Source organism: Lepidochelys olivacea, assembly GCF_965140295.1.
Source record: "Lepidochelys olivacea isolate rLepOli2 genome assembly, chromosome: 5".
Lineage (NCBI taxonomy): Eukaryota > Metazoa > Chordata > Testudines > Cheloniidae > Lepidochelys > Lepidochelys olivacea.
This window is the reverse complement of record NC_140415.1, coordinates 34,022,183-34,035,840: the sequence shown is the minus strand read 5'-3', so window position 1 is coordinate 34,035,840 and position 13,658 is coordinate 34,022,183. Positions and strand designations below refer to the sequence as shown.

Here is a 13,658-nt window from a genome sequence, read left to right as displayed (position 1 = left end):
CTCTTAGTATCCTCAACTCCTGGTTGTCAGCACCTTGCAATATCATAACCCTAGGATTCTGCTACTGTAGCAAAGAAAAATGTTGCTGCCTTTTGTATAGTGGCATTTAGTAGAGCTTTTCACTCTTCAAGGCCCTGCTTTTATTACTTATTCTGTATTCAGATTTGTAACATCAAAGCATTAGTATTTATCATTTGTACTACAGTAGTGCCTGGGGCTCTAGGGGCTCATTATGCCCATCACTGCACAAGCACATAACAGATGGTCTCTGCCCCGAAGAGTTTACAATCTCATTCCGAGTCCTCAATCTGATCTCTTGTATTAAATCTCTCTCTCACATTCCCCACTGGCAGTGTCCAGTCTCCTACGAGTCTAATTTTTGAGATTTACAAAGGACTTTACTCATATCATCTAAACCTCAGCCACTCTAATGCGGATCTTGCACCAGTTTCACACTGTGTAACTCTTGATTTCACTGGAGTTACTCCTGACTTCTGCTGTTGCAAGCAAGATTGGAATCAAAGCCCAGCACCACAAAACAACACATTAGAGATAAAACTTATCTTTATAAGGTTTTAAAAACTTAACCCCAAACTGTTATACACAGTACAAAATATACATCACATTTCCAGCATTATTTCTGAGGCTATGCCCACCCAAAAGTGCAATAAAATGACTCTTTACAAAATTGAACTATTTATGTAATAAAAAATACACATAACAAAAACTAAACACAAACAAACCAACCCACCAAACTAGTAACATTAAATGGCTAAGTGAGAGATGCAAAACCCTAGTTATGCTCTCCTTTCCTTGTAGTTTGAGAAGAGTACTACTTCTAGACTAGGTAAAAAATCCTAACACCTGGGACAATGAAAAACCCAGTCAAGGCAAGTGAATGTAAATCACTCTCTGCCTACTCAATGAGTTAACTCACCTAAAACCCTGGATACACTCCTCTGCACATTCAGCTTGTGACTGACAATGAAAACTGGCTGCCTGCCTGGGTTCCATTACATGCACCACCAAAAGGTACAAGAAATGAAAGATTTTACCATCCACTGTATTGTTAAATTCCTCCTCTGGCTTTGAATGCGCATGATTAATTATGTATGAGATTTTTGCAAGTACAGTATGGATGCAATTGTTTTTTTCAAGTTGTTAAAAAAAGAATTGAGGCAGGAGACCAATTTTTATCTTCAACCTTAGGTCACATATGCTAGTCGATGCATCCAGGGTTTATAACTGCAAGTCAGAAGTTTGTTCTTTAAGGAATTGTTTAGAACACTAATTTTTAAAAACTCAATTTGGCCACAAACAACTGGCAGCAACTGTCTTTATCTGTCAGACAGTTGAGTTTGGGGATCCAGATTGTTTTTTAACATGTCACCAGAAAAAATATAATATGAAAATATAAAAATCTTATAGAAAACACACACACACGATAGCTGAATTGTTTTCAGTCTGTTATTCCAAATGGCACCTCTGACAGCCAGGGAAGTTGGTGGCTTGGCTGGCTATTGTTTACTGACTAAGACGACTTTGGGTAAAAACTTTCAAAAGTGTTAAGTGATTTAGGAGCCTAAGTCCAATTTTTGAAAGTGACTTGGGCCCTTAGGAGGCTACGGGTAAAAATTTCTAAAGGCTCTAAGTGATGTAGGAGCCTCAGTCACATTGATTTTCACATTCATAGAAGAGAGTGGTACTTTTAAAAATCTTTGCCTAAAGGCTAACTGAATATCAACAGGACTTAGACTCCTAAGTCTCTTTTGAAAATGCGATTTAGGTCCCTTAGACAATTATCTGAAGGGTGTAAAATTTTCAGACACCACCTTATTTCTCATCCAAAATATGTAAAGAAAAGCCTATCACAACAGGTGATGTGCTTGTTGTGAGGTTAACTGCCTGTCATGAGAGTGAGGCAACCCAAAGTTCAATTATCTCAGCTCACAAGCCTGGTGTGGGCTCTTCCTTTAATATGGAGATTCTTGGCTTTTCAAACCTAAAATTTGAAGATTTTGTTTTAAAGCAAAGGGTATATCACATAAGGTCACTTAAATAGAAAAATGTTATGTAAATTAAAAAGCATAACATAAGGCCACCTGAATAAGAGTTCCTTTTTAACTCTTAAAATTTTTCTTTCGAAAGTCTACAGTATTTTAAATTGTACAAAACATAAGTTACTTATAAAAGTTCTTTAGCTATATAAGAACAAACAGCATGTGACAGTCATGCTGCTTAATGCACCACTAAAAGGCACTCACTCAGATACTATGACGACGAGAGTGGTACAAGCACCAATATAGAACAGATCTTCCACTGTTCTTTGTCACACTAGCTCCACATTACTTAGCTTTTCCTGTGCCCCTATAATACACCAGACACTTTCTTTCATTCCTGCCTTATTGCCAGTTAGTGAACTAAGGCAAAATCTTGCATCTTCTTACTCATGCCCATAATCTGTGGGATTACTGCCATGAATAGGGATTATGAATCAAAATAAAAGTTTTCAGTTCAGTTTTGCTCTTTGGGCTACAGAAAAATGCCACGTAAATTTAAAGGTATTTTTATTAATAATAAATATAGGCCTGTTTTCTCCCTTGTTAGATAGTGAACACCACAAGACAAGCATTCAGAGAAGTAAAATTTAAATCCATCAGAGTAGTGCTGAGAATTTGAAAACTGTCAGAGTAGCACCTAGTAATGACAGCAAGTCACAATGAGTTTTCAAATTCAGATCTTCTGCCTTTAAAAAAGAGACAAAACATTCAAGGCAGCACTAAGGCAGGAACACGTCTCATTCAGAAGTACTTTCCAAATGCCATACACCATAAAAATTTAATTTTTGTCACCTTAGTGAAAGGAATATGGTGGTTTACTTCGGTATGGTATACCCATCAGACATCCTATATTAGGGCATAGTCTGGAATCTTCATTCCCAAATCAGGATGCATTGCCCATTTTATAACATATACAACCTGTAATGTTATGGATTAGTTAAGACTCAGATTTGATGGGAAATGTGAGTCAGTTCTCCAAGGCAATCAAATTAAGCTAATAAGCAGTAAATTGAGTTTTTCCTTTCCATGTCCTGTATCAATATTCATCCTGCAATGATTTCATCTAGATCACTTAGTAGAAAAAGTCATTTTTACCAGGAGCCTATTAACTTGGATTGATATTGTTCCAAAACAATCTGAAAAAAGTTACTCTTATTTTGTTCTTTGTGGAACAGGAGTGGGATTTCTGCCAAAAGGTGTTACTGTATACGCCAGACCTTCCTGATCCAAGGGCTAATTTGCTTGCAAGAAAAAAAATATACAAGAAAATATACTATAAATCATTTGTGGAAAAAAAAAAAACTGACCTGCAGTTACTCTTGCAATACAGAAGAATCTGTAAAATATTTTCATCCATAAAAAAGCATTTTCATTCATTCATTAAAAAACAAGTTTAAGAGTAATTGAACTTTAAGGCACTCCAGCTGAAGATCTGATTGGACCACAGCCATTGTTTGTGGCTCAGAGGGTTAGTTCTGTATTCCCATCACTATTGTCTTCAATCTTTGTCCTTTGTGAGTTCTGTAATTTCATCAATATCTTCTACATCCTTTGTCATTTTTTCATATTTTCTCTTGAAGAAGCCAAGCTGAAAGAAGTTTTGAAAATAGTTTGTCAGCTATGCATATAGTCTATTTTGTGCTGCCTGGTAACGAAAGGTACTAGGATTAGAAGATTGCCACATGCCATTTAAAAGTACATTTCTCAGCTGATAAATTTTTCTGTCAGAACTTCTTTTGGATGAAAAACTAATTTTTGAGAAAAACGGAAGTTATCTAAAATTTTCAGGTTGTAAACTGGGGGTTTTTTTTGGCAATCTTCCTCCTCAAAAAAAAAAAATGTTTTTATGAAAGCATTTTTTTCCCACTTTCATCAATACTTTTTGGTGGAAGAAAACTCATTTCCCTACCAGCTCTCATTAGCAAGCTGTTAATTTAAACCTGATTGTTGACTCGCACAGTAGCTTCTTCAAAAAAAGAAGAACGGAAGGAAATTCTCTAAGGCAGGCGACATGTCTCCACTCACCTCCCCCCAACCTTCAGGTTCAAGTTGCGATGCTGTGTAGCCCCAAACACAAATCATATTTAAAAAAAGAGCTGCTGCTTGGTGCAATCAAGTGCCAAAGCAGCAGAGCTATGCAGCCAAGTGTCTTTATGCCGAAGCATAGGATCTAGAAGAGCTCCCCAGGGAGCAGTTGCCTTGATGCGCCAGGGAGCCCTTTAAACACCAATGCTTTGGCGCAGAGACAATCTGTTGCCTTTCCCAAAACCAGACACCCTGCTTCTCCTTAGTCCTGCCATTCCCTACCCCCACAAGCCTCTTCCTTTGTCCATCTTCCACTCACCCTGCCTGCCTCTTGCATATCCTTGATCATTTTCCCATCTTTCCTCAAAGTCCACCCCTATCCCTCCTGCTGCCCAGCCTGCCCACTTGGAACATCGGAGGTATGTGCAGAGCACAGCTTGAGAGTCATGGAGGCAGGCTGACAGCATATCAGAAACCGAGGTGCCATGGTTACATAGGAAGTCAAGTCAATGCTTAACCGTTCTCTGCACCAGTTTCCTTGTCTATTAAATGTATTATTATAATTTTCCATAATTCCCAGGGCTGCTGTAAGGATCCCTTGTTAAGTACTTTGAGATCCTCACACAGAAGGTACAATACTAATAAAAATATTTTCCTCCCCAGGTTGCAGATAAATGATTGTTGACATGATTACACAGTAATTCCTAAGTTTATAGCCTTGGTGTATTCAGGCAGGAACTTCCGTTGGTTGCTTTTACAGATAGAAATATCTACTCACCTTCCATAAAACAGCAACCAATGCTAACAGCAATAGGAGTCCTGCCAGTATACTTCCTATCACAACTCCGACTGGTACCTCCGCTTTCTCCTCAGGCTTCATTATTGTCACTGGGATCTGAAAACAGACAGTTTTATTTGTTGTGTATCAATATTAACAATATTAAAGAAGTTTTTCTAATCCCCTGGCAAAAGGCTGGAGGGCTGCACCAGAATTGTCGTCTGATTTGCTGGTGTTAATAGCGATTTCCGATTGTTATAAATAGATATTTGCATTGTGGTAGATAGGCACCCCAGCTACAGATGACGGCACCATTATTCTAGGTGCCATACGAACACATAAGATGGTCTATGCAGAGCCCACAGACCAAAGACGAAGAGTAATCTCGTCTTCATCACCTCCTTCTCCTTCCTTTAACGAGAATCCTTCTGCAGTGAATCTACACACTGCAGACAGAGACCACTGCTAGATAAATCACATACTCACAAAGACTTGGGGCTGGGACTAGGACTGGGATGGTGCTGGTCCTCCATCTTCACAAAACAAAGCCCTCTGCTACTTCAGCTAAAAGAGAACTAGTCCAAACTGACAATAGTAGCCAGTAGTACACAAGGCGGCAACATTATTTGCTCAGTGTGCTGTTGTTGCCAAGAAGGCCAATGGCATTTTGGGATGTATAGGTAGGGGCACTGCCAGCAGATCGAGGGACGTGATCCTTCCCCTCTATTTGACATTGGTGAGGCCACATCTGGAGTATTGTGTCCAGTTTTGGGCCCCACACTACAAGAAGGATGTGTTAAAAATGGAAAATGTCCAGCGGAGGGCAACAAAAATGATTAGGGGACTGGAACACATGACTTATGAGGAGAGGCTGAGGGAACTGGGATTATTTAGTCTGCAGAAGAGAAGAATGAGGGGGGATTTGATAGCTGCTTTCAACTACCTGAACGGAGGTTCCGAAGAGGATGGATCTAGACTGTTCTCAGTGGTAGCAGATGACAGAATGAGGAGTAATGGTCTCAAGTTGCAGTGTGGGAGGTTTAGGATGGATGTTATGAAAAAAATTTTCACTAGGAGGGTGGTGAAACACTGGAATGTGTTACCTAGGGAGGTGGTGGAATCTCCTTCCTCAGAAGTTTTTAAGGTCAGGCTTGACAAAGCCCTGGCTGGGACGATTTAGTTGGGGATTGAGCAGGGGGTTGGACTAGATGACCTCCTGAGGTCCCTTCCAACCCTGATATTCTATGATTCATACACACGAAAGTCCACACATTATCCTCCCATCCCAGCAGGCAGATGGCTTCCTGCTCTTTGCCTTCAGGTCTTAACAGCCTACTTGGAACTACTCTAAGATCTGTACAGTTCTTCCCTGCCCTTAATGTTAGCCAGGTTTCCACTACCAGTTCTTAGCCTGAGGAAGCAGCAGCAAGAGGAGATGGGTCAAGTTGGAAGGACAGAAAAGGTGGAATTGTGCTAGGATCTGTTCTTCCCTTGAGTTCCCAGACACTGCCATGTTTCTCACTGGTCAGACGATCTCCTACTATCTGAATACAGAGCCCCCAAAATAGCTGGAAATTAACTCGTTTCCAAGTTACAGCTACCAAGGAACTAGTTAGTTGTGCATGGATTAAGTCTGATTATAAATTTGGATGGATATTTACAATTGCTATTATAGACCTATTAGTCTAAGGTTTATAAACTTCACATCTGGTTAATACTACTTGCAAGTGTCAGGAACTTTAAACTTTTTGGAGGCACATTTTAATTTTCATGTGCGAGTAGTTAATGTTTATAAAGAGTTATAACGGGAACAGGTTTTGCTTGCTGTGAAACCTGATAAACTACAGCATTGCATTTTTTCAGGGTTGCTTGCTCTCAGCTTTGCCTGGTGGAATTTAGTCTCAAGCTTTCTGGGAAAGCCACGCGGACACGTCAATGATTTAAGACGTTACCATTGGAACCCTGTTATTGTGTTAGGTGTGGCTACGTGTATCCATTTCACTGCAACAATCTTCATGCATTTTATAACTGAACAGCCACAATAATGATTTTAGCAGGTAAACTTTCTGTACTTTGTTCTCAACTGGCAGTGCTTTCTAACTGGAAAAAATCTGAAGATTTCTCATACAAGTACGTCTGGAAAGCTTCTCCACCCAATTATTCAGGGACAACGTTCAATTCATTTATGCTGAAAACAAGCTTCTCTAATTTGCAATGGGGAAAAGCTGCTTGTATGTGATGGCTGGCTGGTACGATTACAGATATTAAAATAACGCTGAAGCTGCCTCCTTTGAAAAGGCAGATCTACACTTTGAAAAGTCACTACATGCAAATGGCATTCTCTAAGGGACAAACTGTGGCCCAGCTTGCATTGTGGCACAAGGGAGTAAGGGGCCATAAGATACCTTAAATATCTCAACAAACTATCTCATCAAAAAAATCCAAAGATTTTTAAATTATTTGGTAAGGGATTTGCAGCCAGGCATGCTACCATCTGATGTGGAAAGGGGAAAATTTGAGAAGTGAGGGAAAGAGATGGAGAAAACCTGAATTTACATACAAACCTCTGGTGGCAGGGAGACTTGAGGGTCCAGTTTATTTGGAGGAAATGTTCTTTGAAATAAAAATACTGCAAACTAATATCTCCCCCCACCAACCACTACAATATGGCCCAAATCACACCTGCAATATGAACCGTTCAAATAAGTGTCAAAACTTCCACTGAAAATCAGTGTGACCAGGATTTCACCCTAAAAGGGCTAGAAATGGGTTTTTGTTTTTGTTTTTTTTTCAGATGATGTGGAATCACTAAAAAGTGGAGTGTACACATACACTCTTCCAAATATTCATTCTGCACACCATATATATTTTTCTAATTCTCTATTGAACACACGCTGCTGTAACTGAACCTCTTATAACTCAATTGTGGATCAAAGTTTTATAGTGCAGGATACATAAAGGATTACTGTAGATTAGGGCTGTGAAGCAATTAAAGAAATTAATCGTGATTAATCGCATGATTAAAACAATTAATTGCACTCTTAATAACAGAATACCATTTATTTAAATATTTTTGGATGTTTTCTACATTTTAAAATATATTAATTTCAATTACACACACAGTACTCACTTTACATTTTTACAGTGTACAGTACTCACTTTATATTTATTACAAGTACTTGCTCTGTAAAAAACAAAATAGTATTTTTCAGTTCACCTAATACAAGTATTGTAGTGCAATCTCTTTATCATGAAAGTTGAACTTACAAATGTAGAATTATGAACAAAAAATAACTGCATTCAAAAATAAAATACTGTAAAGCTTTAGAGCCTGCAAGTCCACTCAGTCCTACTTCTTGTTCAGCCAATCAAGTTTGTTTACATTTTTGCAGGAGATAATGCTGCCCACTTCCTGTTTACAATGTCACCTGAAAATGAGAACAGGCCTTCTCATGGCACTGTTGTAGCCGGCATCACAAGATATTTACATGCCAGATGTGCTAAAGATTCATATGTCCCTTCATGCTTCAACCACCATTCCAGGGGAGATGCATCCATGCTGATAACAGGTTCTGCTCGATAACAATCCAAAGCAGCACGGGCCAATGCATGTTCATTTTCATCATCTGCGTCAGATGCCACCAGCAGAAGGTTGATTTTCTTTTTTGGTACTTTGGGTTCTGTAGTTTCCTCATCGCAGGGTTGCTCTTAAGATTTTTAAAAGCATGCTCCATACCTCATCCCTCTCAGATTTTGGACGGCACTTTAGATTCTTAAACCTTGGCTCGAGTGCTGTAGCTATCTTTCAAAATCTCACATTGATACCTTCTTTGCTTTTTGTCAAATCTGCAGTGAAAGTGTTCTTAAAATGAACAACATGCTGGGTCATCATCCGAGACTGCTATACCATGAAATATATGGCAGAATGTGGTTAAAACAACAGGGGACATAAAATTCTCCCTGAAGGAGTTCAGTCACAAATTTAATTAATGCATTTTTTTTAAATGAGCGTCATCAGCATGGAAGCATGTCCTCTGGAATGGTGGCTGAAGCATGAAGGAGCATACGAATCTTTAGCATATCTGGCTTGTAAATCCCTTGCAATGCTGGATACAAAGTGCCATGCAAATGCCTGTTCTCGCTTTCTGGTGACACTGTAAATAAGAAGAGGGCAGCACTATCCCCTGTAAATGTAAACAGATTTACAGAGATTGGCTGAACAAGAAGTAGGACCGAGTGGACTTGTAGGCTCTGAAGTTTTACATTGTTTTGGTTTTGAGTGCATATGTAACCAAAAAAAAAAAAATAAAAAAAATGTACATTTGTAAGTTGCATTTTCGCCACAGAGATTGCACTACAGTACTTGTATGAGGTTAATTGAAAAATACTATTTCTTTTATCTTTTACAGTGCAAATGTTTGTAATCAAGAAGAATATATACTATGATTTCAATTACAACACAGAATACAATACATATGAAAATGTAGAAAAACATCCAAAATATTTAATATATTTCAATTGGTATTCTATTGTTTAACAGTGTGATTAAAATTGTGATTAATCATGATTATTTTTAATTGTGATTAATTTTTTTTGAGTTAATCACGTGAGTTAACTGTGATTAATTGACAGTCCTACTATAGATACACAAGAAACTTACATTCATGTAGGATAAATTTCTTAAATCACAAATAACATTTTCTACAATCAGTTTCCTGACCTTGTTTTGCTGGTGTAATTAATGTATAAGAATTAAATTAGGGTAACAACAAAAGAGAAAGACATTTGATAGATTATATATATATATATATATGTATATGTATATGTATATGTATATGTATATGTATATGTATATAAATAAAATCTAGGACACTCCAAGTATCATGCTAGTCCAGGGGTGGCCAACCTGAGCCAGAGAAGGAGCCAGAATTTACCGACGTACATTGCGAAAGAGCCACAGTAATACATCAGCAGCCCCCACATCAGCTCCCACCCTCCAGCCCCCAGTGCCTCCTGCCTGGTCGCTGACAGTCAGCACCTCCTGCCTGCTGCAATCAGCTGTTTTGCATGCGCAGAAGGGTCTGTGGGGGAGGGGGAGGTGCAAGGGCTCAGGGGAAGGGGTGGAGTGGGGGCAGGGCCTCAGGCAGAGCAGGGGGTTGAGCAGTGGATACTGGAAAAGTTAACATCTGGCATACTGGGAAAGTTAACATCTGTAGCTCCAGCCCTGGAGTCAGCGCCGATGCAAGGAGCCACATATTAACCTCTGAAGAGCCGCATGCGGATCTGGAGCCACAGGTTGGCCACCCCCGAGCTAGTCCAAACACTGGCATCTACTGTTTTGGGGATACTGTGAAATTCTTCAAACCTACAAATATACTCTCTCTCCTTTTCAGCAGCTTGCCCTGAACTGAATATATGTTGAGTACAAATGGACCAATTTAGAATCTCTTTACAAAGTGCAATGTTTCATGGGAACATTGATGACAAAAAGTAGTACCGTGCTTTGGCCTTATTTCCACTTGGAGATAGGTCAGTCAATAACTGCCCTAGTACGTATTTAATTGGATTTTCCATTAGCTGAAATTGGGTGCTGATGCACATCATCATCACCAAGTTGACGCCCTTATTAGCTTGTTTCTCGAGTTGCATTCCAATCCCCAAAGGCCTTGAAATAGATCTACTTTTTGGATCTGATGGGCTAGGAAGTTCTCTAAAAGAAATACAAAACCAGTATTGCAGGTGAAGTAATGTCAACCCATACCCAGACCAAGGGAAGGAGATGTTATTGTTTCTACTGCAAGGGTATTGTAACAAAGCATTTTCCCCAACACTATTTAAATTTACATTTTAGTGAATGAAATCCTTGGGAGGAAACATTCTAAACCATTGCAGTGTGTACAACAGAGAGTATTTAAGATAAAAGTCACTAGAACATCAAGATTATTAAATATGTCCATATTACATCCATTCTAAATTGGAGCATACTGTGCAACATGTTACAATGTAGACATGATTTTGGTCATCATCAGAACTGTGCAAATATTCACAATTATACCAAAATGCGCCTTTGCAAATAGAACTTAAAACTCATCTGAGTTTTGATGAAAGATTTCCTAAAGTTCATGAATCCAGGTTAATTTATTGTTTTATGGTAAAATCTATGCAAAATTTGACATTGTTTACATGAAACCAGTTGAAACTCAGAGGTTTCTACCAAGTTTTGCTGGTAGTTTCGGAGTTCATTCACAACAAAACTCAGGTGTGCAAGCTCAAATAAATTAAACAAACAGCGTTTGTAGAAACACCAGCCAGCTGAAACGGACACATTTTCAACAACTCTAAAACCAGACAAATGAATAAAACCAACTTAACATATTCAAGCAAATGAGCAGATTTTCTGCGGCCTGTCACACACCTCTCAGGGATATTAAAAATCAAATATTAGCCTTTAGACATAGTAAAATATAAAGAAAGGAAACACTTCCATTGAACAACACTCACAGTTAGGGTATTCTCTCCAATTACAAATAATTCTGGGTTATGTGTATCAAGTTCTGCATCTGCTGTCAGCTGTAACATCTGGAAAGTTGACTGCAATAGAAAAATAAACTTGTAAACGTCTAATCAAGCATTCCTATAATGAAGATGTTTTAAAATAATTCTCCTTAAGTGAATGATACTCTACAGCTGAAGAATATTATAGTATTACGAAAACTGGAAAATAATGCATAAATATGCCAGTAATGCAGACTTCAACCTTGCTATGCTTACTGTTAATAATTAAGACTTTATCTAAAAAAACCCCTATTTTCATCATACAGTTCAAAGAAAAGATTATATTGAAATATCTGTCATTGTTTGAAAACTTTTGCTGCTGTTTAGCTGTGAAGGTGGCTAGAGAATCAGAGGGAATGGGAGAAATGGAAAGGCAATATAGCACAGGACAGGGACATAGCTCTGGCCTTTAAAAGAAGTATAAAATGAGAGTGTGCTTTTCCCTTCCTTTTCCTCTGTCTCTCTATCCAACTTCTCTCTGCTTTTCTTCCCTTTACTTTTTGCTAGCACTATCTATTCTTCCCCACCCCTCAGCATCTGATCCTCCTCACTCTTTCAGGATTGAAAAAGGTACAAAATGGAATACTTTTTAAAAGTATTCTTGTGCCTGACCTAGAGATTCCATCTCCTTCCATTACTATTTCTAATCTCAGCAGAGCCTGCGCAGGAGTTCAAACATTACCAGTTCAGTATGACTGTGTTCCATGTGACATTTTCCACATGCAACCAACAGTACAGGGATATCAGTCTAAAAAGAGTGCTGTAGGAATGGGTGTTGTTAGAGGAATGTGGTCAGAACTCCAACCACTGCACACAGAACTGGAGAAGCTATCCCAGACGGGATAAATATTTGGTCCTTTTATCTCCTGAATCATCGTTCTCTTGTCGACTCCTCAGCACACTCCTTTCTCTTCCCTGCTTTACAGATGCATGCATACCCTTCATCCTTTTCGCACCAAATGCCTGTCATTCTAAATGACAAGGATTATGGGGGTGCATTGCCATCTATAAAAGGCTGTTCATGGTGGAGTACTGACAATCAAATGGAGGATATGTGGCCATGAGATGATAGGGAAAATTGTAACAGATTTTTTTCTACTAGAGAGAAGCCAGCATTACCTGCTACCTCTCCTGCTCTATCAAGGCACAGCCATTTACCCGCTTTTATTCTGACCTTCCGTATATCTAAAACAACATCCAAATATTCTTGGTTCAGCTCATCAAAAAAATAAACACAGTCGTAAAAAGGACACTATCAAGGCAGGCAGATTCTTGATTCACACACTCTCATAAGCCTATTACACTATCAGTCTGACCTGAGGGCTTTTTTTTTTTTTTTTTTAAATGGTTTCAGTATTGACGTTTACAAGAATCCTGCTTGTAAATTTCAATACCCCGTCACAAGACTTGGCAGACAGAACACAGACAGTACGTCATGTGCCTGACACAGCAAACAAACCCAGAGTGTTAGGAGCGTTTTGGTTGGTTGGCTAGCTGAGAAGCAGACATTGTTTCATTTCAGAGGGCTGATCATTTCTTCACGATTAGTGTTATGTCTTGGACGACATGTGGGAGTTTAAGATGTGACAGTCAGGGTTATTATTTAAACGATACTGTAAGCATACTGTAAAATTCAATCTGGGATCTGTTTTTCTTTGACAAGTGATTCTTTAAAAAACAAACAAACAAAAGGTTTTTATATATCTTTGTACTGAAATGTACACACCTTTTCTGAAGAAAAAAATTGGCAACACTAACAATAGCATTAAGTTCTGGGCTTTTGGTACTTTGAAATGATTAGAATGAATGCAATACAGGCAAGCGTGGCAGGATTTGATTAAAATCCATAGATATCAGTAAATGTTGATGTCAGCTGATGCACTGAAATGGATGAATAAAATATCCATCGGTAATGGATGGATGCAGCCTTCCCCCTGCACTTTGCACCTTCAGGGAATGGGTGTCTCAGGCCATGCACCAGCTCAGGGAGCCCTCTGCTGCCTTGCTGACATAGGAATTAGTGAGAGGGGCCATGACAGCAAGGCTGCAGTGGGTTCCTTGCACTGCTGCAGGTCCAGTGATATCCAGTCCCCGTAGGAACAAGGTGTGGGGAAGGCTGCGGTGCTGGTGAGGTAGATAAGAGACCCCTCTGGCCAGGGCTGCGAGGAGGACGACAAGCCCCTGGCCACAGGGAAGGCCACCCCACTGCTGAATAGGTTAAAATAACATCATAAAAATCT

General features: G+C 39.1%; 1 protein-coding gene across 1 annotated transcript in view; it reads right to left on the bottom strand.

Annotated features, from left to right (window-relative positions):
- Window positions 1-546: 546 nt before the first annotated feature.
- The window catches only part of ITGA2 (integrin subunit alpha 2), an 88,655-nt gene continuing 75,543 nt past the window's right edge, over window positions 547-13,658 (bottom strand). The window contains exons 28-30 of the mRNA XM_084628845.1: window positions 11,365-11,454; window positions 4,864-4,980; window positions 547-3,648 (exon numbers count right to left, since the gene is read on the bottom strand). Of these exons, the coding sequence (XP_084484971.1) occupies window positions 3,559-3,648; window positions 4,864-4,980; window positions 11,365-11,454 (297 nt within the window). The 3' untranslated portion in view covers window positions 547-3,558. The remainder of the gene's footprint in view (window positions 3,649-4,863; window positions 4,981-11,364; window positions 11,455-13,658) is intronic.